Source organism: Corvus moneduloides, chromosome 25, assembly GCF_009650955.1.
Source record: "Corvus moneduloides isolate bCorMon1 chromosome 25, bCorMon1.pri, whole genome shotgun sequence".
In the NCBI taxonomy this organism is placed as follows: domain Eukaryota; kingdom Metazoa; phylum Chordata; class Aves; order Passeriformes; family Corvidae; genus Corvus; species Corvus moneduloides.
The window spans coordinates 3,420,128-3,444,906 of NC_045500.1; the positions used below are offsets into that span (position 1 = coordinate 3,420,128).

The 24,779-nt window shown below is 46.3% G+C and overlaps 1 protein-coding gene across 1 annotated transcript; it reads right to left on the bottom strand.

Moving 5' to 3' along the window:
* Positions 1-5,065: 5,065 nt before the first annotated feature.
* On the bottom strand, positions 5,066-24,779 carry ATP12A (ATPase H+/K+ transporting non-gastric alpha2 subunit). The gene is made up of 23 exons (XM_032133891.1): positions 24,535-24,779; positions 22,665-22,811; positions 21,262-21,321; positions 20,269-20,472; positions 19,569-19,682; positions 18,914-19,048; positions 18,268-18,385; positions 17,460-17,728; positions 16,546-16,744; positions 15,988-16,097; positions 15,113-15,247; positions 14,672-14,864; positions 14,279-14,454; positions 13,064-13,200; positions 12,272-12,422; positions 10,263-10,431; positions 9,452-9,606; positions 8,789-8,912; positions 8,361-8,506; positions 7,569-7,702; positions 6,401-6,502; positions 5,755-5,846; positions 5,066-5,548 (listed from the first exon to the last, which is right to left on the bottom strand). Exons 1-23 carry the CDS (start codon positions 24,541-24,543, stop codon positions 5,520-5,522), a joined length of 3,108 nt encoding a protein of 1,035 aa, XP_031989782.1. The 5' UTR covers positions 24,544-24,779; the 3' UTR covers positions 5,066-5,519.

Here is a 24,779-nt window from a genome sequence, read left to right on the forward strand (position 1 = left end):
CCTCCCTACAAGTTCATGAAGACTTTCTCACTTTATAGAACACAAACGCTCACTGTGTCCCTGTCGCCCTCACTGAAGTCTCAACATCACAAAATTCCCTCAATTCTTCATCTCTTGAATCATATTCTGTGGTTAAAGATGTAAACCAGGGAATTCCTGGTTTTTAGTCACTTTCAGTGTCTCACACAAGGGCTGCAAGGCTGATTTCCAGGGAGGTGAATGTGCTCTGCAGATGCCACCCTAAAGTCTCCACACCACACTGAGATACCACACTCTGCTGCTGCTGCCAGCATCGGTTTGGGGTTTGATCGCAGGGGGAAACCCAGCCCTGCCACACATGGGACTTCAGCCCTTGCACAGCTCTGACCGAAGGCAGGAATTATTTTGTGTTGCCATCCTGAAGCTGGACTCACTCCAGGATAAATGGCTCAGCAACCCTGACTCATTCAAAATCTCTGTATTAGGAAGGAGGACCTAAAATCCCACTAACTCCAGCATGAAGCCTTGTTATGGATAAATTTTTGAGGGTCAAGACACAGACCCCGTGACAGAGAAGCCAGCACAATTCACCACCGTACACAGACTTTTACATCTGCATTGCACAAAGTTGTGGCCTTAAATTCTCCCTTTCCCTCTTGCTGCAGAGCAACCCTTTGGCCTGAGCCAACTCTCCCTTTTCTCCTGCCTCGCTCTTCACCAGCCTGCAGGAATTGTCAGTGACAGGGTGAAAGGGGAAAGTGCTCGGATGTTTTTGGAGCTGGGAGGGGAAGATGGTGAGAGCTGGTTCAGACTGGAGGCAGCTGTGCCACGAAGCTGCTGTGCAGCAAAAGGAGGTGAAGGAAAGCTCAGAAGCTCAGGGCAATCAGCAGGGCCATCAGACCTGCCCAGTCTGGCTGAGGCTGGAGTAAGAAAGAGTTCTGTGTTCAGCAGAGATTTCTCAGTTTATGAGGTGGGGAGTTAACTCTTGGCTTGCTTGCAGTGTGGTTGTAGCAGAAAAAAACCACCCTGCTTGAAGGGTTCAAAATCTGCTTCTCTCCATTGCACATCTTAATGAGAAATTATTGCTTTTACCTGGCTGAGAGCAATGCCTGCTCCTGCTGAGGCTGCAGAACTGACTTGAGGAATTTACAAGTAAGAGCTCAGTGGAGGAATTATATTTTCTTTTCAGTTTATTCTTTAGCACGGAAGTATTTCTCATGATTCATTTGTTCATACATGCTTTCCCACCCTTCAAATGATGATGGTGATAATAGCAATAATAATAATAATGTATCTAGTAGTAAAAAAACCATCTAAGGTTGAGGGTTCTGTGTGAGGCTGAATGAAAAAGCCAAACATAAACTAGACCTGAAAAACAAATTATCTTCGTTCCCAGCTATCACATAAGGAGCTTGCCAGCTCAGTTTTTCCAGATTTTGGATTATAGTGTGTCTATCCTGCCCGGATTTGGAATTTAACAAAACCTCTGTAAGATTTCTGATCTGGGAGCCACCAGGACGTGAAGATGCCACGCTGAGCATCTTTAACCTGCTCACAAACGCGAGGCAAAGCAGACTAAAGGGAATAAATGATGCAGCACTAAGTGTGAGAATTGATTTGTGATGCTGCCACTTAAAAACCCATTCTGAGGCCGGGGGGAAGGTGCCTTTGTGTGTGAGTTTGCAGCTGGACTGTGTCCCCTTCTCTGTGCTTCTCCTTGCGATTCACCCGAACACTGCAATGTTCCCTGAGTTTATGGGGTTAAAATTTGGTTCAGTTCTTCTCTGTGTGTCCCTCTCTGTTCTTCTCCTTGTGATTCACCCGAACACTGCAGTGTTCCCTGAGTTTATGGGGTTAAAATTGGGTTCAGTTCTATGTTCTCTTGCCTCAGGTCCCACAACCTCCTGCCCTCATCAGGTGTCAACAGTGGGCAGGGAGGTCCTGCTGCTGTTCCCTGTTCATGCTGTCATGGAATGACCTGTCCTGTCCTGGGTAATAATTCCCAGCCCTGCTGGTTCCAACCAACCCCATGGGCAGAGTTCATTCTTCCCACACCTCTGGCCTGGTTTCCTTTTGTAACTCTGGAAAGTTCCTTTTTGTCCATTCTCCTTTTGTAACTCTGGGAAGTCTCTGAGATTTAGAAACAGCCAATCTGTCTTTGGGCGTCCATGGGCTCTGCCCTTGTCGAAAATCATGTAAATATTCTGTTCCCTTTGCAAACCTCTGATAGGAACTGTCTGCTCAGGCACAGATATGGTAAAACAGATTGCAAAGAACATTTTGTCATCTCAGGGAGATGGCGGTGTGATTGAGTCACACACAGCCAAGCTCTAGAGCCCTCGGGGTGCATTTAGAGCCCTCAGAGTGCACACAGAGCCCTCAAGGTGAATACAGAGCTCTCAGGGTGCACACAGAGGTCTCAGGGTGCATTTAGAGCCCTCAGAGTGTACACAGAGCTTTCAGGGTGCATTTAGAGCCATCAGGGTGCACACAGAGGCCTGGGGGTGCACACAGAGCCCTCGGGGTGCACACAGAGCCCTCAGGGTGCCTTTAGAGCTCTCAGTGTGCATTTAGAGCTCTCAGGGTGCATTTAGAGCCCTCGGGGTGCACACAGAGCCCTCAAAGTGAATACAGAGCCATCAGGGTGCACACAGAGCTCTCAGGGTGCACACAGAGCCCTCAAGGTGAATACAGAGCCCTCAGGGTGCATTTAGAGCCCTCAGGGTGCATTTAGAGCCCTCGGGGTGCACACAGAGCCCTCAGGGTGCATTTAGAGCCCTCGGGGTGCACACAGAGCCCTCGGGGTGAATACAAACCTCTCTCAGCCTCTGAGGAGAGCTCAGACCAAGAAACATTTGAAACACAAAGCATCTGTCGTCAATTCTTGTTAAAAACAAAACTGACCCCATAGGTACAAACTATTTCAGAAGCATTTGCCGGGTTTGAGGTGTTTGCTACAGATCATCAGCTCCCTTTCTATGATGTATTTTATTTTTATTTATGTTTGCTGTTACTGATCTTATAAGTGGCTTTTCCCCCTCTAGAATGATTATTGACGTGGGAAATGTGAGGCTGCAGTTCCTCCCCATCACCCTTGCACAGAGGGGACATGCAGGCACTCCTTTGGCAGTTCCCAGTTGCCATGACAGGAGACAGAATTCTTTCTGCTCTCCTCTCAGGAGCATATGTTGGTGTTAAAACGGATGAATCACATCCATCTTTTAAGTTTTCCTCTCAAAATTTCCTTTTTTCTCTCTCTTCTGCTGCTGAGTTTTTTCCAGCTTGCGTTGCTTTGTTTCTTCCTATTCCTTTATTTGACTCTTCTTGGCCCAGAGCAACCAAAGCGCCCTCTGACGCTGCATTTCCCAGAGCCTGAATGGTTTGTGGTATTTAAACGAATATTCCTGGAAATATAATGATGAAGCCAGATTATTTCCAGTGTTACAGCTGCAATCCCGTCCCTTGGCCTTGAAATCCTGGGAAATTCCTCTCCTGTGGCTCTGTGGTTTTGTCCTGCTGTGTTGGGAGTTCCTCAAAATCTGTAGGTAGAACCTCCCGAGTTGTTTATTTTTTTAGTTTTGGCAGCAAAATCTGTTGGCTGTGGCTGCAGCCAGCGGTGCTGAGGTTTTATCCAGGTAACAAAAAAGGAAGAAAACCGGGAGACAAAACGCCACTGTCCTTCCCCAGGGATGTGTTTATGAGGTGGTAACTGCCAGGAGAAGGAGCACAAGAAGAAAAAGTCCCATTTGTACGAATTCTTTGTGGATTTGGTATTCAGCCAGGGGAAAGAACAGATTCTTACTCTAGAGATGGTTTTGCAGAGCAGGCGCTGTGCTTTTAGTCTCGGATATCCCTCTCCAGGGCTATTCCATAAAACCTCTCCAGGGGTATTCCATAAAACCTCTCCAGAGGTATTCCATAAAACCTCTCCAGGCATTTTTCCCATGAGTTGTTTCAAGAAAATGTGTTTTGTTTTTGAAGTAAACCAAAAGCAGCTGTACTCTCTCCTGGCTCAGAGCAGCAAATGCTCCCTCACACTGAATTTCCTCTTTTCCTTTCCTCTTCCTGCCTCTGCTTGAACAGGAATTTTGGCCCATCCACAGGTGCTGGAGAGCAGGTGGTGTTGCAGCTTCCCTCGTATCTTTGCTATCTTTTAAACAGGAGATAAAATAAATCAATGCTGGCTCCTGGCGAGCGCCAAGGTGTGAAATGAATCAGTTGGGTACCTCAGCCCTGCTGCTGGAGTGCTCCAGGATTGCATCACCAGCGATAAGCAGCGCATTTATCTGCAATTTGGACCCGCCCGCTGTTTACGGGCTCCTTTTCTGCCGCTCTTCCTCCTTTCCTTGGTAATTCCTCTTCTTCGTGTCTCGCTGGGAAAAACACTGATAGCCGGGATAATTGGTACTCGGAGTAATTAATGCCCAGCCAGGCATTAAAGTGAGGGGTTTTAGGGAAAGAAGGCCACGAAATGCGAAGCGTCTCCTAGCAGGGAAGGGCGTGGACTTTTGGGAACAGCTTTAGATTGGAAAACGTTGCTCTCTTTCCCCTCCCTCGGCTCTTCCCTTGGTTTCTCTTTTCTTGGTAATCCCTCTTGATGTGTGCTGCAACAGGAGTTCTCCTTCTGCCCCTGTTTCTTTTGTAAAACTCGTCTAAACTTGTATTTAAAAGTGAAATATCAACATAAAATATTTATTTTTATGCTTTAAAATTGGTAAGTATTTTGTCTAAACAAGCTGTGGGATCTACTGGGTCTTGCTAAAGTGACCATGTTAAAGGCCTGGTTTCGAAAAGAACTTTACCTGTACCAACTAATCCTAAATACCTAACTAATCCTAAAACTAATGACTCTGATGTCTATTTTGCCTTGGAGATTGTCGCCTTTGGGAAGTGAGCACTGAATTTGGGAGCTCAAAATGTTCGAATGCACTGGCTGTGTCTTGATTTTCAAGACACTTTTATCAGAATGGACCAAGTGTTTGGTCTGTTAATGGGGGTTAAAAAAGCAGGGGTGCACTTCTTTCCTCTGTGACCCTGTTCCACTCATTTTCTCTTAATCTTTATAAAAAAATAAGACAGAGAACAGTTTTCTGGGAAAAAAACCCCTTTTATTATCAAATTATTCCTATACAGCACAATTACCCTTCGCAAGGTAAAACAGATCTAGGTCTGCACTCACTTGGAATTCAGTTCTACCAGCACAAAAATCAGCAAACAACGCCTTCAGTGCAAATTAATGCCTTGGATTGTGGGGAATTCCTGTCTTTGGTTTGTTTTCCTCTCAGAGTGCTCTCCAACTCCATCTTTGAAGGAGGGAAAATCGGAGTTGTTACAAAAATAGGCAGTATTTCAATTTCTAGGCTTTACAGTACAGTGGGAGGTAATTTCTCAGCCTCTAAAGTCCTTATTTCTTCATTCAATTCATGAAATCTCTCCACCCCAGCACGGGATGGATCCACGCTTGATATTGCACAGGCAGGACTTGAAAGCAGCAGAGGCTGGGTCAGGTGGGGAAGGAGCTCTCCTGTGCTCAGGACTGGTCAATAATACATGTTCTTGTCCCACCAACCTGTAAGAGAAGGGAGGGAATAAAAAAAAAAAAGAAAAATTGGTTATTTTTCCTCATAAAGGAGAAGTGATCAGTGGGGAAAAATGCTGAAAAATGAACCAGTCACATGTGAGTGGCAGCTGAGGGGAGGGTGGGAGGGAAAGGGTAGGAGAAGACACATGAAATGAAAATATTAAATTAAAATTTAATTAGAACAGTGCACTCACTTCCTGGGTATTTCCTGATGAGCAGCTTTCGGATTTCATCATACACCCAGATCAGGATGGCAAAAGGTACAGCCACAAACCAGTACTGGAACCTGGGAGTGGGAACACAGAGTCTCATTCAGAAACATTGAAAAACAGCTCAGCTGCAGTTCTGGGGTTTCTGTCGGTGCTATCCAATGTCACTAAAACAAATCTGCCTCCTTGGGCCTCTTTTCTTTTTCTTAATTAATCACTCAAATTGATGATGTGCAGGTAAAGCCTCCCAATCCTAAATAATTACTGGATTAATTTATTCCAGGTCCTATTCAGAGGGAAACGTTGCCTGGTGGTATCACAGCAATAAATCACCTGACTGTGATCTATATAAAATAAAAGTTAAACGCTGTCTGTTCTCCCCAGAACGCTGGAGATGCTGGAAGAAATATTTAAATGTTGGTTTTGCACAAGTGGGTTTTTGGGTCCTCAGGAGGAAATCTAGTAGGATAATGTGGAAATGGTGGTATTAATGTCCTTTCTGGCCAAGAAATAGTGATGAATATAATGAATGTTTTTAAATATTTATCCTGGAGTGGTGCTGCACGGGCTCCCTGCTCCCATTGTGTGTCCACGAGGAGGGCAGGGGAAGCTCAGTGGCACCAGAACTCACCTGAGCGGAGTGAAATTCAGGGCTGTAACGTGACCAAGGCCGTAGGTGAGAATCAAAGCAATTCCTATTTGGGAAAATATCCCCACCCAGATGACTTTGTTCCTGCAGGAGAAGCAGAGAGGAAGAGTTAAAGCCCTCTGTGCCCGCAGGAACCCTCTGCATTCCCTGCAATTCCCTTCTCCAGGTGAGCTCTGCACACAGGGCATGGGCTGGGCAGCTCTGTCTTGTTTTCCAGATGCTCCTGCCTTTCCTGGCAGCATTCCCAGCCCAAATCCAGCTGCAGGAGACACCCAACACGAGTTACTCAAGGCTTGTGTTGCACTGGGAATGTGCTCGGGGTGACTCAGGTGTTAATGCAAGGAGGAAGCACACATAGGTGTAGGCCCTGTACCCGCAGATAAAGGATGGAAAACAAATTGCTTTGCTATCAGAAACCCCGGGAGTGATTTCCAGCTTTCCTGGTGGCCTCTGTCCCAGCTGATATTTGGAGCTCCCCTGGGACTGGAGGGTGCAGGGTCGTTTGCAGAGGGTGGCCAGCACTGTCTTGGGGCGTTTGGCCTCAAGTTATCTCAGAGCCTCAAGTTATCTCAGAGAAGTCCAGACATGCTATCTCTTGATAAGGAGTTCAGAAAGTAATCTGGAAGAGAAACTCTCGTTTTTTTTATAGTAAACATTTAAATGAATGGAGAGTTGGTTTTAAGCTGATGCATTTTCAGAATAACCAGCACAATGTCTTTAAAGAAAATCCCTATCCTGAAGTAGAAAAGGGGCTGAGGGGAGGTGTAATAAAATATTTGCCTGAGATTTGTGATTGCTTAAGGCCAGACTTAATCTTTGTGCAAAGACTGAAAGTGAGAGGGCCAAATCACTGAGCTCACCTGCTTCTGAACGGAGCAGGAGGCGAACTTGAACTGTAGGTTTAGATTAGATAGGAAAAAACCCTTCCCTCTGAGGGAAATTCTTCCCAGGTGAGGCCCTGGCACAGGGTGCCCAGAGAAGCTGTGGCTGCCCCTGGATCCCTGGAAGTGTCCAAGGCCAGGTTGGATGGGGCTTGGAGCACCCTGGGATGGTGGAGGTTATCCCTGCCTTGGCAGGGGGTGGGATGAGGTGAGCTTTGAGGTCTCTTCAAACCCAAACCAATCTGGGATTGTGTGTCTGCAAAACCCACCTGAAAAGGCCCTGCCGGAAAATGGAATTTCTCCGGGTTTTCCTGATGATCAGATCAGCCACCTGCTGAATGGTGATGCTGACAAAGAAGGCCGTGTAGCCAGTCCACTGCAGGTACGTGCGCTGGTATCTGGTCTGCAGAGCCAAGGAAACACCAAAACGTTTTTAAATCAGACCCTCACATCCCCCACAGGCGACTGCAAACCTCGCTGGGAGGCTTTATTTCAGTTCCCAAGGTGCGAATGCAGAGTCATTCCACATTTAGACACAGAATGATGGGATTTGGGCCAGTTTTAGAGTCCGTGAGTTGCCGTGACTGAGTCACGAGGCTGCAGCACGAGCTGGGTGTGAGGGGTGTTTGTATGGATTTATTAATGCCTCCTGAGCCTTGTGATTCTGCAGGATGAGGGAGGGGGAGTGAAGAGTGAGAGGGGGAGGCTGCAAAGGACTTGGCAGAGGTGCTGTTCATTAGCAGGGCAGGGAGAGGATGGTGATGACTGATTTTGGTGGGTTCAAACATAAAGTCCAGAGAGGAAGGTGCATCTGCAGAGGATGGGAGTGAGAAGGTGGCAAATTGTCGAAGAATGAATGAAAAAAGCAGAGGCTGAATGAAAGATCTGTGTGGCAGGAAGCCTTAAAGAGCCTCTCCAGAGGCAACATTGGACGAAAATGAATCCTATTTGCATTTAAACCTCATTTGCATTCCTTGTGCCTTTATTTTGGGGGAGAGTAGGGAATTTTTAAGCAGCACATGGGCGAGAGACAAGGCAGGGAATTTTCAGGGCTGCTTTACCCATTGCTGTCCGTAGGAATCCTCGAAGTCATTGATGGCATTGCTCTCCCAGTCCACTCTCACTCCCAGCAGCGTGGAAGGGAGGAACCCTTGCTCAGCGTAGACGGTGAAATAGGTGACAAAGGCCCCCACTGACTGCATGATTCCTGCAGAAACAAAGGGGCAGGAATGAGGAAAAACCGAAATTAAGGAGCACTGGGGGGATGTGCTGGGTGTATGAAATGTGCTAAAGGCAGTTTGAGAGCTCTTGGCGCTGTAAATTTCTTGCCCTCCGTAGATAAAACCTCACTTTATTGTGGAATAACCAGCTGCAGGAGGGGGCTGGTGAGGTTGCAGAGGAAGGGGTTGAATTTCAGCTCCCAAATTTTGTTTTGAAAAATGAATCAGCTGAACTCTGTCACAAGGGAGGGTTTGGGAGGCCCACCTACCGATCTGCAGGTAGGAGTACACAGCCAGCTGCTCGTTCACCAGCCGGTCTCTCCTCTTGTTCCGAGGTCTCCTGTTCATGATGTCGCTCTCAGCTTTCTCGTAGGCCAATGCCACCGAGGGGATCTGCAACAGAAACAAACCATCAGGGGCTGGGGGAGCAGCATTTGCCTGATTCTCAGAGGTTTAGCAGCAATTTGCAGTTCCCAAGTGGTTCTGTTGGATTTTGGCAGGACTCAGAGGAGAGAAGGATCTGTGTGGATTCCTCTTAACATGTAAAGGATTTGGGGGAAATCTGAAACTTTCATGGATCTGGGGAACATTAGAAGGTCCTTCAGATCCCTTGGGCTGGGCTGGATGGAAGGTCAGGTGTAACTGCAGAAATCCCTCTGATCTCTTGGTTAAAACACACTGATAATTGCTCACTGCTGATTTTAGCCTGGGTCAGATGTCTTTTTTGCTTGCTGCTCACCCTCTGCAGTTTGTTGTTATTTTCTACATTACTTTCTCTGTACCTGGCTGCTTTTAATCCCCTTTTTCGCTGCCTTACTCAGCTGTAGGGTAAGGCCACAAAATCCCCCCGTTCTGGATGTGCCTTTGCCCCCAGCCCCTCTTCCCCTGACAGAATATTCCAGCAGGAAATTACTTTAAAGCTCCCAACTCACAATGTCCGTGCCCAGGTCAATGAACAGGATGGTGATGGTGCCAATGGGCATTGGAATGCTGGCGATAATGTAGATGAGGAAGGGGCAGAGCTCAGCAATGTTCTTGGTCAGGGTATAGGCAATGGTTTTCTTCAGGTTGTCAAAGATCAGGCGGCCTGAGGAAGAGGAAATACTTCTGTCAGAGGGAATTTTTATCAGTGTTTTCCAGAAAAAAAGTTCAAATTTAACTAAATGAAATGAAAACATTTACTGCTTATTTCTACTTTCCTCATGGGTTTCCTCATGTATTTTTTAGTTTGTTTTGGTTATTTTTTAAACTACCTGCCCTTACATCCTTCTGAAAACTCAAGTGTAGTAAAACATTTCTTTCAATGAGGAAGTTTGAGGGGGAAAGTCCCATTCCACAAAATGCTGGGGCTGTAATGGAAACCACAAGCTCTTTACAGTGAAAGAAGAGTGGGGTGAATGTTCCTGTCACAGGTGGAGCACAGTGAAGGTGATGTGTGAGAAAATAATAGAGGGAAGAGGTAGAGAAAACAATTTGTATCTTTGTGAGGCTTCAAGCAGCATTGCAACAAGTCAGGAAGTGCTTTTATCCGAAGCTTGATCAAACAGAGACAGCAAATCGTTACTCTGTGTGAGAGGGAGATGATTTCCTTATTCTCTGATTGTCACGTGTAGAAATGGAATTAATTCCCAGCTTTCCCAAATATCAAATCCACAAATCCAGAAAAAGAAGAGAGGAGGGGAGGATCAGGAGGCCCTGCCAGAAGCTTCCAGCTCAAAAAGCAGGAAACAACATTATCTTTACCTTCCTCCACTCCTGTGACAATGGAAGCAAAGTTATCATCCAGCAGGACCATATCAGCTGCATTTTTGGCTGCGTCAGAGCCAGCAATCCCCATAGCAATCCCAATATCTGCTTTTTTTAGGGCGGGGGAGTCATTGACTCCATCTCCAGTCACGGCAACCACTGCTCCCTGGAACACACAAAAGCATCCAGATGTGGATTTGGGAGGAGAAGGTGAATCCTGCCATCATCAATCTTTACATTTCTAGCAGAAAGATGCTGATAGGAAGTTCTGAATCCTCTTTGTACCCGTGTCAAACACAGCCAGGGACCAGGGGGTGGTGGGCAGGGTTGGGAGAGTGACCTCAGAGTTTTGTGTGGTTCCCTTTAGAGCAGAAACCTGGGAAGTTCAGGGATGTGATTCACTGCATCATAAAGAGTGGGCACCCCAATTAGATGCATTCCAAATGCAATTAATCTGATAGTTGGATATAAGGAGGATGATCCCTGTCAGAGCCAGGTTCACATCTGACAACTGGGGGAGGTTTGATTAACACAAAACATCCTTTATTTTTTTATGAAGTGCTACAGAATCAGCCAGGTTTCATCAGAATTGTGAATTATGTAACTGTTGAGTTAGAGCCCATCCTCATCCCAACAACTTCTGGCTATCCTCAGTCTGTGCTAGAATTTCTCTACTAATTCAAAAGATGGAAAACTCTGATTATCCAACTCAGCTTCTTTGTTATCTTCCTGAACATCTCCTGCAGCTCCAGGCTCTGCTCTAGCTGGTGTAGAAGTTCGTGGCTTGATGCAAGGCAGGGTGTTCAGAGTGGGGTCAGAGCCTGGCAAACTGATTAATAAAATGCTGAATTTCCTGTGCCTGCGGGGATTGAGCACAGTGTCACTACCTATAAATAATGCCATGTACAGAAGGGCTTATAAGCTCTGAGTACTAAACATAGCTGGAGACTGGCTGGGGGAGGATGTTCCTTTTCATCCTCTACAGAGCCAAATCTGCCAAGTTTGTGGGAGTCTGAGCAGTGCAGAACACGTTTACCCACCGTGTGCCTGGCAGAGACCATTCAAAAAATAAAAACCACATGAAACTGAAAGACTTTATTTCTTTCTTTTTACTCTCTGGAGAGCACTCCAGGCTTAAACCCAACCAGCTGGTGATGCTGATTGGGAAGCTTAGTGCTGGCACAACTACAAAAATAAAATAATATCTTGTGCCGCCTCTTCTTCTCTACAAAGTCCAGGCACAGCACTAGTGTGGCTTTAATTCACAAAATCTACTTGGAAGATGTCATTTTTGAGCGGAGAGTCTTTTGATGGCAATTTTCATCTTTTACAGAGCTCTGTAAATGTCTTTTTTCCCCCCTCCTGTGCTGGCTTTGCTCCAGGCTGTTTTACATAATATTGCCCATGGATGGGGCAAACTCTCTTTAAATCCTGCTGCCTGGTTTATGGCCCTGGGAAGTAGCACGGATAAGGCTTGGTGGTCCATAAATCATGCTCTGGCATTTTGTGGGGCTCATACCTCGGAACCATAAATGGTTTAGGCTGGAAAAGAGCTGTGAGTTCGCCTGCTAACATTGCCACTACACTATTCCACTGCCAAACATTCCTGTGGGCAGGAGGACACGGCTTTGAGCAGCCACAAGAGATAAGAGGAGAGGATGTGGCAGCACCTTGCTTTTATCTGGATTTAAAGAATTCCCGAGGGAATTCTCCTTCCCAAACAGGGCACAGGAGGCTTTACGTACTTCTCAAAATGACAGGGACAAGCCAGGCCCTGGCTACAGCTCCAAATTCAGGGAAAGCTCATTTTGTCACCAGGAGCTGAGTCTGTAGCAGGAATTTGAGTGGTTTGGATTGAGTCCAGGCAGTGTTTATGGCAATCTGTTAGATAATGTCCTGACACGGGGGAAAGAGTACAAACAGAGCTTCGGGAGCACTGGGAATCGGCTTCCAGCCTCTCAGCCTGGGCTGGTGTCTGTGTGTGACCTTTGCCACCTGTCACTCACCTGCCTCTGACAGCCCTCCACAATAATCAGCTTCTGCTGGGGCGATGTCCGAGCAAAGACGATCTCGGAGTGGTCACACAGGATCTCGTCCAGCTGCTCTGAGCTCATGTCCTTCAGCTCCATCCCGTTCACCACGGCTGCTGTGGCTTCCCTGGAAGAGCCACGGGCAAAGCAGGGTGAATTTTCAGATTAAAAGGGTAAAAATGGTGCACTCGTGGGATGGGGGTGCAGCTGGATGGAGGGAAAGCAGCAAACTGAGTTAATTGCAGAGGCGTTTGCTGTTAATCAGCTGGAGCTGAATGAAAGGCGCTGCAGAAATCCAGAGTGGATCAGTCACCTGCATACAGAGGGGGCTCATTGAAGCTTCAGAAAATGCATTTTAAAGAGGCCTCTCCCTGGGAGGGACAGTGGAAGACATCTCCTCTGCAAAGAGCTCTTTTTATCCTTCCCTTGTGATGTTATTTTTTCCACATTTAAGGGGTGAAGGAAGAATTTGGGCTGATGGTCCAAACTGGGTCATGTGATGCTACATTTTGCTTTCTGTGTGTGTGTGTTTTGTCAAGCGGGCAGTGACAGCGCCTTTCACATGATCTGCAAAGCACAATTTGCTAGATTTTCTTCATGGGGAGCAAAGATGAAAACCACTGAGTGGACACACTTAGGTGGAGATGACTCAAGAGTGGGAGTGTGTCACAAAAAAGCAGAAAGCAGCTGGGATGTGGTAATAAAAACACTGTGGAGGGAGCAGGGAAATGAAGCCCCAGGTGCTGCCCAGGCTCTGCTGGCTCTCACCTCCTGTTGACCTGCTCCACAGGGATGTTGAGGCGCTTGGCAATGTCCTCCACGGTCTCGCTGGTGGCCGAAATGATGCCCACGCTCTTGGCGATGGCCTTGGCTGTGATGGGATGGTCGCCAGTGACCATAATGACCTGAGCAAGGGACAAGTGAGTGACAAATGGAAAAGCCATGGAGATGAGGGGGAATGTCTGTTGCTGAGGAGCAGGAAGCAGTTTAGGATCAGAGCGGTGCTGTGTACACAGCAAAGGGAGATTAGGCGCAGTAATTGCCCGGCTCTGTATCGACATCTGGGCTCTGCCTCTCCTTGCTGGGGCTGCTTTATCAGGGCTCTGAGGGAAGAACTCGTCACAGGCAGCCAGATTAGAATAATGCAGAATAAAGGAGCCTTTATATAAGGATCTATATTAGGTATGTGCAGTGGGGAGGGTTTGTTAGAATATTGCATCTTAAAACGGATCCTTGTGACTAAGCTGTCCTGACAGATAAGGCACAGCCTTTTCTTGCCTTTCTTGAAGAAGAGTTGCCAGATTTCTCTTCAGGCTACAGAAAATTTCGTCAGGGTTAGGGCTTGGGATTCGTCTCATCTGAGATCTGTAATTCCAAATATGATTTTCCTTGATTTAGGTAGATTTCACCTCTGCTTAGAGCTGGAATTTTACTTGTGGGTCCCCAGGGAGTGAAATTAGTGGAATTACAGCTTCAGGTTCAACCTGAGTAGTTTTGGGATTAGTGATTCCTTTGCATAAATGTTCATAACCCTGTATCCTGATGCCTTCTCTAGAACTTTTTCTGTCACCTTACTCTGTTTCCGGGCAAGTAATTACAGCTGGTGTGGGCTCTGTATTCTAGAAATGGATCTGATGAGAGAGCACCTGAGCTTTTGCAAATTTGGATTTCCAGTTCTAAAATTCTGTGCAGTTTCTATAGTCTGATTCCCACTGGTTTGCCTCTGGGCACCATCAAGTTTTTTCCTTAAATTGCAATTATAGAACGGTGTTAGCTAACGTTTAGATTTTTGGTAGTTGTTGCTAGAAAGATAATTAGTGGTGGAAGATCTTAAATTTTAAATTTAAGACAATTAAATATTAAATTTAAATTTTAAATTTAAAACACAATGTGGCGGAAGATCTTAAATTTTAAATACCTAAAATAATTATAATAAGTCTTTCTGTAGGGGAACCACCATGGTTTTCGCTGTAAAATCCCTACCTTGATGCCAGCACTGCGGCACTTGGAGACAGCGTCAGGCACTGTGGAACGAGGTGGGTCGATCATGGACAGGAGCCCAACAAAGCACAGGTTGGAGGTGGGGAAGTTCATGGAATCTGTGTCAAACTGGAAGGTGTCTGGGAACTCGTTTTCAGGCAGGTACAAGTGGCAGAAACCTGAGAAGAGATTTAGGTTGATGTGACGGACAGGAAAATGTGGGAGAAAGAGGAGAGCTTGGTAAAACATCAGGGTTTGCTCTTGTCCATAGAACTCCAGTGCATTTAACCATTTTTCCAGGCATGCTGGATGTGCCAAGACTTTAAACCCCATTTCACAGATTTTACAGCTGGATTTTACCCCATTTTCTCAGGCAGTCCCCACAGCTGCACTCACCCAGCACTCTCTCCCCCATGCCCCCCAGCTCCATGTAGGCTGTCTGGAAGGCTTCTGCCTTCTCACTGTCCAGAGGCTCCTCCTTGCCGTTGATCATGATGGTGCTGCACCTCTCCAAGATCCTCTCTGGGGCACCTTTCATCACCAGCAGGAAGCGTTTGTCGTGGGGGTCGTCGGTCTCGTGGATGGAAAGCTGTGCCACAAACAGGAAATGGGTGGGAAGAGTTTCAGTTGTCTTCATTTGCTTCTAGTTTTTTGTGGGATTAATGCTCTTTTCCATGCAGGCATCCTATATTCCATCAATGGAATGAGCTGCATTTATCATAATGTCAATTTCCTCTGTTGTGGAATTACCCCACTAAGGCTTCCAGGTCACCCATTGCTGCATTAGGCCCAGTGAGAGAAACAATGTGGCACGATTTCCAAAAAAATGAAACACACCTGAAATTTGTTGGTAGAGTTGAAAGGGATTTCAGCCACTTTCTTGTTCTGTGCTCTAATGCTCATCACATCCCCCAAAATGACCTCGGAAAATTTCAGCAGAGCAGTTTCAGAGGCGTCTCCTACCACAACCCTCTGTGGGCACAAAGGAAGAAAACATTTCACTTTTGAATTCCCACAATTCCATTATGTGCTGCACGCTTAAGCAACAGGGAATCTACATTTTTATATTCAAGTTGTCCTGGAAAAATATTAAAATAGAATTTTGGGATATCTGCATTGCTCTTGGAGTTGGACCTGAGCCACAGCAAGGAGACGCAAAGAGCATTTGATGCTGTAAAGCAGATTTAGGGTCACACTCAGGTCACTACAGGTGAGCAGAGGCACAAACCCAAATTAATTTGAGGATGGCATTGATGAGTAAACAGCAGATTTGTTCTGGTAGCCCAGTCACTGGAATTAACTACCTTCCAGCAGTCATGTGGAAAGACATTAATTAAGGCATGTTTACCTATGCTATAATAAATTAACAGTGCAGTAATTACTATTCCTGCTACTCGTGTTGCCTTTTTCCTGGCAGGCACAGTTGGGTTTGGACAATGCTCTCGGGCACAGGGATTCCTGGGGCTGTGCTGTGCAGGGCCAGGAGCTGGGATTGTGGATCCCTTCCAATGCAGGATAATCTGTGTTTCCATGCTCTTGGCTGTGTGGGGTTTTTTTATCCTGTGTTAAATTTTGTGTGAGGGTACAGCAGTAAAACCACGGCCAGTAGGAATTTGGAAGGCTGGCACGGTAAAACGGAGATGGCTAAAGCCAAGCAGAGCCAATTGCTCTTTCAGAGGAAGAGAAATAAGCTGATGTGAAGTCAGCAGTACCTTCATGATGGGGAGATTTTCCTGTCCTGGCCGGAATTCCGCCCGGTTGCAGAGAGTGACAATTTTTGATAACGCTGTCCATGTGGGGGAACTTTGATCAAAGGGCTGGGCTGAGAGAAGCAAAACACACATTTCATCCTTTAGCACATTGCATGATATAAGTAGAAGCTTGAGTGAAAAAACTGTGAACTGACTTATTTGAAGAAAAAAATTATTCTTTTGACAGGTTCTTTTATGGAAAAAAATTTTTGATATCAATTTTCCCTCTATCAGTGCTGGCAAAGGGATTGGTATGATGTTTCTCTGCTTCATTCCCTACTAAATGTTCTCTTGGCAAAAGGCTCTGGAGTAGAACCGCCTCCAGATTTAATTCCTGGGAGTGGAGTTCAAATATTAATTCTTCTTTTCACATCTCTACATGGCTAAGGAGATGTGAAAGATGCATAGATGCATAGAAGGAACATATGTCTGATTTATCCATCAAAAGATATTCCCAGTGAACATCCCAGCATTCATCCAGGCGTCTGCCCCTTCCCACACCCCCATTTTCCCATTTACTTGTTTGATCTTCACTGGTGTCGGCTGAGTAGATCTGGTTGTCAAACCAGAGGTGGGCAACAGTCATCCTGTTCTGGGTGAGGGTCCCTGTCTTGTCAGAGCAGATGATGGAGGTGGAGCCGAGGGTTTCCACAGCCTCCAGGTTCTTCACCAAGCAGTTCTTCTTGGCCATGCGCTTGGCTGTGAGGGACAGGCTCACCTGGCAGGAGGGAAGGGGTCTGGCTGTCAGCAAGGTGTGATTACACAGAGATGTAACGAGGTTACACGCTCCTGGTAGATCTTTCGTGTTTGTTTGGGGGTTTTTTAAGAGAATATTGTAATGGTTTTGCTTTTTGTTGGCTGCAGTGCATTTTTTTTTCATTGTTTTAACTAAAATCTGAGGTTTGGTTGTAAGTAGCACGAGTAGATTTGCTGCTGACAGGGACCTGATAGACATAAAGGTATCTTATCAGTCTAGAGGCTGTTTGAGATGGAAGGACCTGCAACGGGCAGGGAGCTGCTGGTCACCAGCTCCATGAATCCTGCAATGATTCCCTTCATTATCCTGCCGGTTGTTTGCTGCTGCGGTGCTGTAGAGCCAGCAGTGCTCAGCAGGTACACTGCTCCCCAGCCAGGGATTTTAGTGTTGGATATGTGGTAATGAGCAGGGTTTTTATGTGACTTTCAGGGTACAATGTCCCCGCTTCCAAGTGGGAACGGGCTGTGGGGAAATGAGCCACGTCATTGCACTCGGCCGCAACCGAGGCAGAGCGGCACTTGAACTTAAATCCAAACTGGATTGAAGATTAATGACTCAGTGACACCAGAATTCCCAAATGAAGGGTTTATCCTTGGAATAAGAGCCCCCACCCCTATCCAAACACAACCCAGACCAGAGCTGGAGTGGCAAGCAGAGAACCCGAGCACAGACTCACCGTCACCGTGGCCAGCAGCCCCTCCGGCACGTTCGCCACAATGATGCCGATGAGGAAGATGATGGAATCCAGGATCTTGTAGCGCATGGAGATGGAGATGATGAAGAAGAGGACCCCGATGGAGATGGCCACTCCTGCCACCAGGTACACGAAGTGCTCGATCTCGATGGCGATGGGCGTTTTCTCGTTGCCCACGCCCGAGGCGAGCGAGGCGATGCGGCCGATGATGGTGCGGTCTCCAGTATTGATGACAATGCCGGTGGCAGTGCCTGCAGGGACAAAAACTGTCACCTCCAGGGCACACAAACACTCAGAGGCAGCTGCAGCCTGACATTCCAACAGGTATTGATGGAAAAACCGCAAGGAAACCGCGGTCAGTTCAAATTCAAATCAATTCATTGATTGGTGCAGCCATAACCACGCTGGGTGTTCGAACAAATGCTGAGTGTGACCCGACCCCCCCCCAAGGTCTCACTTTATTTTAATCTGCTCAGGACAAAATTCTTGTGAGCAATTAAACACCTCTGAAGTTCCTCGAAGCAGAATTGCTAAAATAAGTTAGCAGGGTAGGCAGCTCTTGTTCAGGTGCCTTTTTGGGAGCCCTTCTCTCTGTATGCTGATAAATAACAGAAATAAGAAGTTTTCAGTTCCCCTGAAGCTGCTGAATAGAGCTTGAAGACTAACTAGGAAAAAAGATAAAAGGGTGTAAGGGCATGCACACAGGATGATAAACATGGCCAGAGCCAGTGGAGAAATGGATTAAGGGGATACAGTGGGATTTCCACGCCCAGTTTCAGGATCAGCTCACCTTCCACACAGGTGGTGGAGTAGAAGGCAATGTTCCTGGTCTCCAGGGGGTTCTCATGGGTGAAGTCACAGGAGCGGGACTGTGGTTCCGATTCCCCTGTGAGTGAAGAATTGTCCACCTTTAATGAAAGGGAGACATGCCCATATTAAAGTCAGCAGTACGCAGTGGTGCCCAGCCCAGGAGGCGAGGTGGCAGCTTGTTTAACAATCAGTGACATCAAATGCTCTCAGTGCCTTTTCTCTGAGCTGCTGCTGTCCCTGGCAGAACCTATTTCTGTGGGAATTCAGCTCAGCCAGTGCTGTGTGTCTGCTGGTGGGATTTTCAGCAGCAGCCTGAGAAAACCCCACAGTTGTTAGGATCTGCCTCCAGTGGAAACTCTCAATCCTGTATTGGTGCAACTGCCCTGTCCTGGCAAAGGGCAGTGCCAGAACCTGGCCAGGATCTAATGGCTTTGGATGTTCAGGGACAGAGGTCTCAGTCCTAGATGAGCTCAGCATCACACTAAGGCTTCTGCTCTCTGATTACATTATTGTGTCCAGTCAAAGCTCTAATAACCCATACTGGCTGGGCAGACATTCTTTCTATGTAATAAACCCTCCAGCCTCTGTTCTCCCTCTTTCCCTGTGCTCTTCCAAGCCCTGTTTACCTTGCAACCCTGAGTGAAGATGAGGCGAATGTCTGCAGGGATCCTGTCCCCACCCTTGATCTCCACGATGTCCCCAACCACCAGCTGGTCTGCTGGCAGCTCCTTCTTCTCAGCATCCCTGAGGACAAGAGCTTGCTGAAAGACAGAAATGGGACAATAATTAGCCTTGTGCCACTCTTTAAACTGAAATCCTCCTCTCTGTTCTGGATCCAGAGCGGGATAATGGAGAGGCACAGTGAGCTGATTTGACATCCAGCTGGACTGCTCGGACTGGAATTTGGGGGATATGAGAAGGGAAATGGACTTGGAGATGGGGAAATGCTTTCCAGGAATGTGCTTGCATGCCATCAGGTCTGTGGGTAAAAGCAGTGGGCTGCAAAATGTGAAACCCAGCACATCTCCCCCTGTTCATTGACAGCTCTTAACTGGAACTGAGAGCTCTAATCCAGTGCTGGATGGAAAACAAGAATGGGCATGCTACAATTCCCAGATCCATCAAAGCAACCAGCGTGTGCGTTTTAGCAATGGTTTGTGATTCAGGACCTTTATCTGGGTCATTTGCCAAGAGATAAATTCAAGTTGGGCTTGCTGGGCTCCCTTCATGCATTGCTAGGATGGATTTTTGCCTCAGTTGAAAGGCACTGGTGGTTCTCACCTGTGGGATCATCTTGCTGAAGCTGGCCATGATGTTTGTGCTTTTGGCTTCTTGATAATAAGCAAAGATCCCAGTGAGGATGACAACCAGAGCCAGGACTACTCCGAGGTAGAGCTGATCAATAAAAGACATAATCTGGTTAATTTAGGACAAGTTTTCAGCAATTCCTCTACTAGAATAAATCAGTTCTGTGATGTTTCAGCAGGCTTCTAAAATGAAGTGTTGGTCAGGTTAAAAGGTTAAGAACAGGACGTTCCGGTGTTGGCCTGCAAGTGATCAGTCAAAGCTTTTTTGGTGCGTATAAAAAAGGTTTTTAATGGTGATTTTCCCATCTATCTAAAATCCTTCTCTAAACTGACTCAAACCTGACCAAATTAGAGTGTAACAAACAATTAAAAAAAAAAATAAAGCAGAATATGACTCAAAAGGGAATTAATCAAAGACTCTGGGGTTCTTCAGACTTTTTTGCTGCTCTCAAGAATTGTGATTATGCCCGGTGGTTATAAAACCTTTGCACGGGCACTCTTTAGACAAGTGGTGTGCGCAGTGTTTGGGCTTCTATCAGAAATGTTCAGCAGCAGGAGGAGAGTCCTGTGAGAACAAGAGGCCTCCTTGTAGTTACTGAGTAACTGTGCAGTGTTTAAATCACCCAGATGGTCACGGGGTCAAACACTCGCTCTGTGGTTACTCATCTACTCACGTTGTCAAAGGCCGAGTCCACTCCCTGCGCCAGCTGGATGCCGAAGGAGATCCAGGAGAAGGCAGCTCCGATCCACAGCAGGATGGAGAACCCCCCGATCATCTGCTTGAGGAACTTCACGATTTCAGGGGTGGCTTTGGGAGGAGTGAGCGCGTTGGGGCCATCCCGAGCCAAAATCTCTGCTGCTCTTGCACTCGAGAGACCCTGCAAAAGGAGGTGGCACGTTTAGAATGAAATCACAGAAACAGAGATTTTTACCCCAGCTCAGAACAAAATTCACGTGCTGCTGTTTCTTTAAAGGTTGTTTGTGTTACAAGGGAGCTGCAACTCTGATTTCCAAACCTCCTGGTTTCAGAGAGGTTGCTATGAATTATCTGCTATGGAGAAACAGCTGTTTCTTTACTGGAGCACCAGGAGTTTCCATTCTGTTGGTTGTCAGTCAAATATACCTGGACTAAGTGTTTGGAAAGCCAGGGGAAAACTGACATTCTTTTGCTGCTGTTTCTGCATTTCCACAAGATGTTTGTAGCTCAGGGGGTTCTTGAAATTCTTGTCTGTGCTCTGGCCACATTCAGTGCTTTGGTATTCAAATGTCAGGTGTCAAAAGGGCTCAGGTGTTGTTTCTCAAATCTAGATTTTCCTTCAGAATCAGCTCATCCCATGCAGTCTTTGGCTATAAATTGCTACAGTGAGAAGTGAATTGTGGTGAAACCAAAACATCAGATAAAAGCTTTAAAAAAAATGAGGTCCTGGTGCAAAACCCTGAGGTCCCGTTTTTGATTTCAAAGCAGTAGCTCAGCGTTCTTCAGACTCAAGAGAAACTCCACTTTAAGTCCAGGTCAGTGCACATTGGCTTGCTGGTTTAGGCTGTACTGGGAGCACCAAAGCAGGCACACCACACATCTAATAACAAAATTCCTGCTCCTGGGGAGCTCTGGGGAGGCCAGAGGCGACTGATTGAGGCAGCTCCTTAACGATGCCCCATGGACTTACTTTGTCAATGCTGGTACCGTACTTCTTCTCCAGTTCCGAGGTGCTGAGCCTGTGGTCATCCTGCATTCCGAGAGAGGGAAAATTACAGTGAGCAGAACATCAGACTGTTGAAATTTTTATTTCCAAACTGCCTGGATCTGGGACTATGGATGCAGCTGCTTGTATGACACCCCACTTTCATTAATTAGACAAACCCGCACATTGATAAGCAAAGTATCTTCCACTGGAAGATGATTTTTTTTTTTCCCTTTGATTTGCAGAGTACTTTTGTAAATAGCTTCCTCCTCCAGCAAATCTGTCACACCAACAGGATGGTGTGTTCATGTTTCTGCTGCTTGCCACGAGGCTCTGTGCTTCTTTCGGATAAAAAATTTCTCTCTGCATGCTGCAGGGCTCAGAGCATGTGTGACAACAACCTCTGCCCTTGATTGCCAGGGTAGGGTCCACAGTCTGGTGGAAAGAGGCAACAGGTTCTAACCACAGTGAAAAAGGGTGTGGGAGAGGGAAATCTCAAAGCTCTTCTCCTTGGCCTGCAGTGACACCTTTGTGGTATCACTGGCCTAATTATATCTTGTGTTGAACTGGGATTTAGAAGCCAAGAATTTGAGAGATCTCCCAATTGTTTTCTCAGAGTGATTCATGGGTACTGGGGTGAGTCAATTCTCCTGTCTGTGCTTTGGTTTCTCTTTAGAAACACGGGAGTGGAGTTACATCCCCTGGTGGCAAAGACAACATGGGCTGAGAAATATTTACCTGCTGCTGGGCAGATCTTGGAAACGTGATGGGTGAGTTGATCAGAGAATCATGGAATCAATATCTTATTTTGGGGTTCTAGAGCTTTGAAATGCCATTCAGCCCGTAAATAGCCTCTCCTCTGAGCTGCTCTCACAGCAATCCCGAAAAGAGGTCAGCATAATTACCCTCATGTTTCAGATTGGGAAACTGGAATGTGTGGAGAGGAAGCAACATTTCCAAGAGCAGCCAGCAGGTCAGTGGAGAGCCAGGAGGAAAACACAGATTTCTTCAAGGCCAGAGCAGTTGGTTTGGGTAAAAAACCCTGGGTTTAAAGCTGAGAAATTCTCTCAGCTCTGGAATCTCTGGAGCACAACGCCATGGTTCTGCCTTCCCCTCTGATTCCTGGCTGGCTGTGCAAGTTGTCAGGAAATACTGAAGGCAGTGATTCCATCTGGGGAATGACTCCTTTTTGGGCATGGTACAATGTTCTGTACCATTGGTGGCTTAACTATATCAGAATCATCCTCTCATTGTAGGTATCAATCTTGCACAGCATTTTTCCGACACACTCCAGGAGTGTGAGGAAGCAAATCCTTGTGCCACGATGTTCAGTGCAGGACATTCCCTGGATTTCATGGAATGTGTAATGGAAGCTCAGCAACACTCACCAGGTCCAGTTCTTTCTTAAGATCTTCTGCCTTCTTTTTTTTCTTGTTGCCTTTTAAGTCTTTGTACTTCTCTTCTTCATCTTCGATCTCTCTTTTGTGCAGATCTTTTGTCCCATAGATCTCAACCGAGTAAACATCGGACTTTTTCTGTAAAAGACCACAAAAAAGTCAAAACTTTGGCAGATCTACATTTTTTAGCAGCTTTAGCAAGCTACAAGTTGCTACTATCCCTTTCTCCTGGTTACTTGAGGTGTTTTTCCTGTCTTATCCACAGATCCATCCAGTTTCTGTTACTGTGATTGTGGTCAGAACTTTCAGGACTTCATCAGGTGCAAATTACAGGGATTCCTTTAGGGACGTGCAACACTTCCAGCAGTTTATGATCTAAAACAACTGTAGGAAAATACTGCCCAGGACCTCAGCAGTGAAAATGATTAATTTATTTATCAGGTCCAAGAAGAGATCAGTGGAAAAGCAAAATATTTGTGAAAGGAAAGGGGAGGGAAAAGTTATCCATTGAGAACTTGCTTATTCCTGGAGCTTTTCAGATCCATAACTCCAAGATTTACTTTTTTAAATTAAAATTAACATTTACAAATTTATATTTGCACCAAATCAAAGTGAGGAATGGAGGCAAGCAGCAGACTGAATGCCAAGGAGGAGCTGCTCTGTTTCTGCTCACACAGAGCTCAGAACTGGCAGGGATTTCACCAACAATTCACTGATTTTTGCCAGTGGAATACCAGGCACAGGAAGCTGTTGACCCAGGGAGGCTGCTGGATCTCAGGGAATGTTTTGCTTTCAGTGATAACCTGGGAGCTGTGCTGTTTCCAAACCCTCAGTTAACTCTGCAGAGTGCAGGGCAACCTTCCCGTGCCGCTGATGCAGCAGCTGCGTAATCATAACGTTCCAGCTCCCAATTATCCTGGAAACCACAGGCCAGGCCTTGGCAGAGCCATTGGCTGACCCCATTCCAGAGGTTTCCTTATGGATTAAACCCCGGAGGTTTAGGAGAGCCCCCTGGATGTTTCCTGGTGGGACAGCAGAGCTGACAGTGCCCCGAGCTCTGCCAGGGCTTGGCCTCCTGTGAGGGCTCAAAGCAATGAAGGAAGAGCTCTCCGTGACATAAAGAGAGCTCAAATAATGGAAACAACAAGAAAAAAAACAAAAATAATTTGGATATCTTAATATTTAACACTGTTCGGAACTCAAAACTGGCATCTTATCTTTAGCTGCCCTTAAACTAAAGGAATATTTAAATCTTGTCTGTTGATGAAGGGGAAAGCAAAGAGCTGCTGAGCAGTTTGAGGGCTTAAAAGACTGAAATTCTATTCCTAAACCCTTGATTTTTCTTTGTGATGCTCATCCCAGAGACAGGACATGCCTGTTCTTTTTATTTTTTTTTTCTGCTGTGCTGAAGATTCACAATCTGTTTTATCTATTGGGATTTTTTTCTTCACCTTCCTCCTCCTCCTCCTCTTCTCTTTAACTTTCCCACCCAAAAATCTGTTCAGCTTTTCAAATCCCTATAAAGGAGAGAAACCAGGAGAGAAAGGCAAGAGCTCTCTGCTGGGAGAACTTAGCAGATGGAGGAGAAAATAAAGAAAATTGGTGAAGTTAGTAAAATTCATTGCTTACTTGTAAGCATGGCCTATGTTAACCTTTAACCTTCAGAGTTTCATAAAATCTCACATTTTGGCTCAGATTTTTGGCTCAGCCAGTCCAAGAATTCTTCCCAATCCAAACTGTTCATGCCCAGCAATGTCTGGTATTAATTCAATTTTTCACTTAGCCTGTACTTATAGTACAGATTTACAAATTAAAACTTAAGGAGAAACCCAAGGGGCAGTTCCCTGGGCATTGTACCCACCTTGACCATCTTGGTGAATTTATTCTTTTCCTGATGGAGGGAAGCAGCCAAGCCAAAATCTCTGGATGAAAAGCCCAAGCCTCTGGATGAAAAGCCCAAGCCCAGCTGGGGACTGAGGTGCCTCAGAGCAGTCCTGGAGTGCAGAAGCTCCCCGAGGTGGTGGGTCCCTCTCCTGTGGCCAGCAGGTGTTAGCTGGAATGCTGCTCCCACCTCGGCATCCTCCAGGCAGGACAAGCTCCCTGTCC

Bases quoted from the DNA above. Each gene is read 5' to 3' on its own strand.
- ATP12A (XM_032133891.1), bottom strand. The intron at 16,098-16,545 runs GTAAATGGGAAA...TGCTTCTCTCAG, and splicing joins CACCAGTGAAGATCAAACAA to CCCAGCCCTTTGATCAAAGT. The intron at 13,201-14,278 runs GTAGGGATTTTA...TCCCTTGCTCAG, and splicing joins GCCGCAGTGCTGGCATCAAG to GTCATTATGGTCACTGGCGA.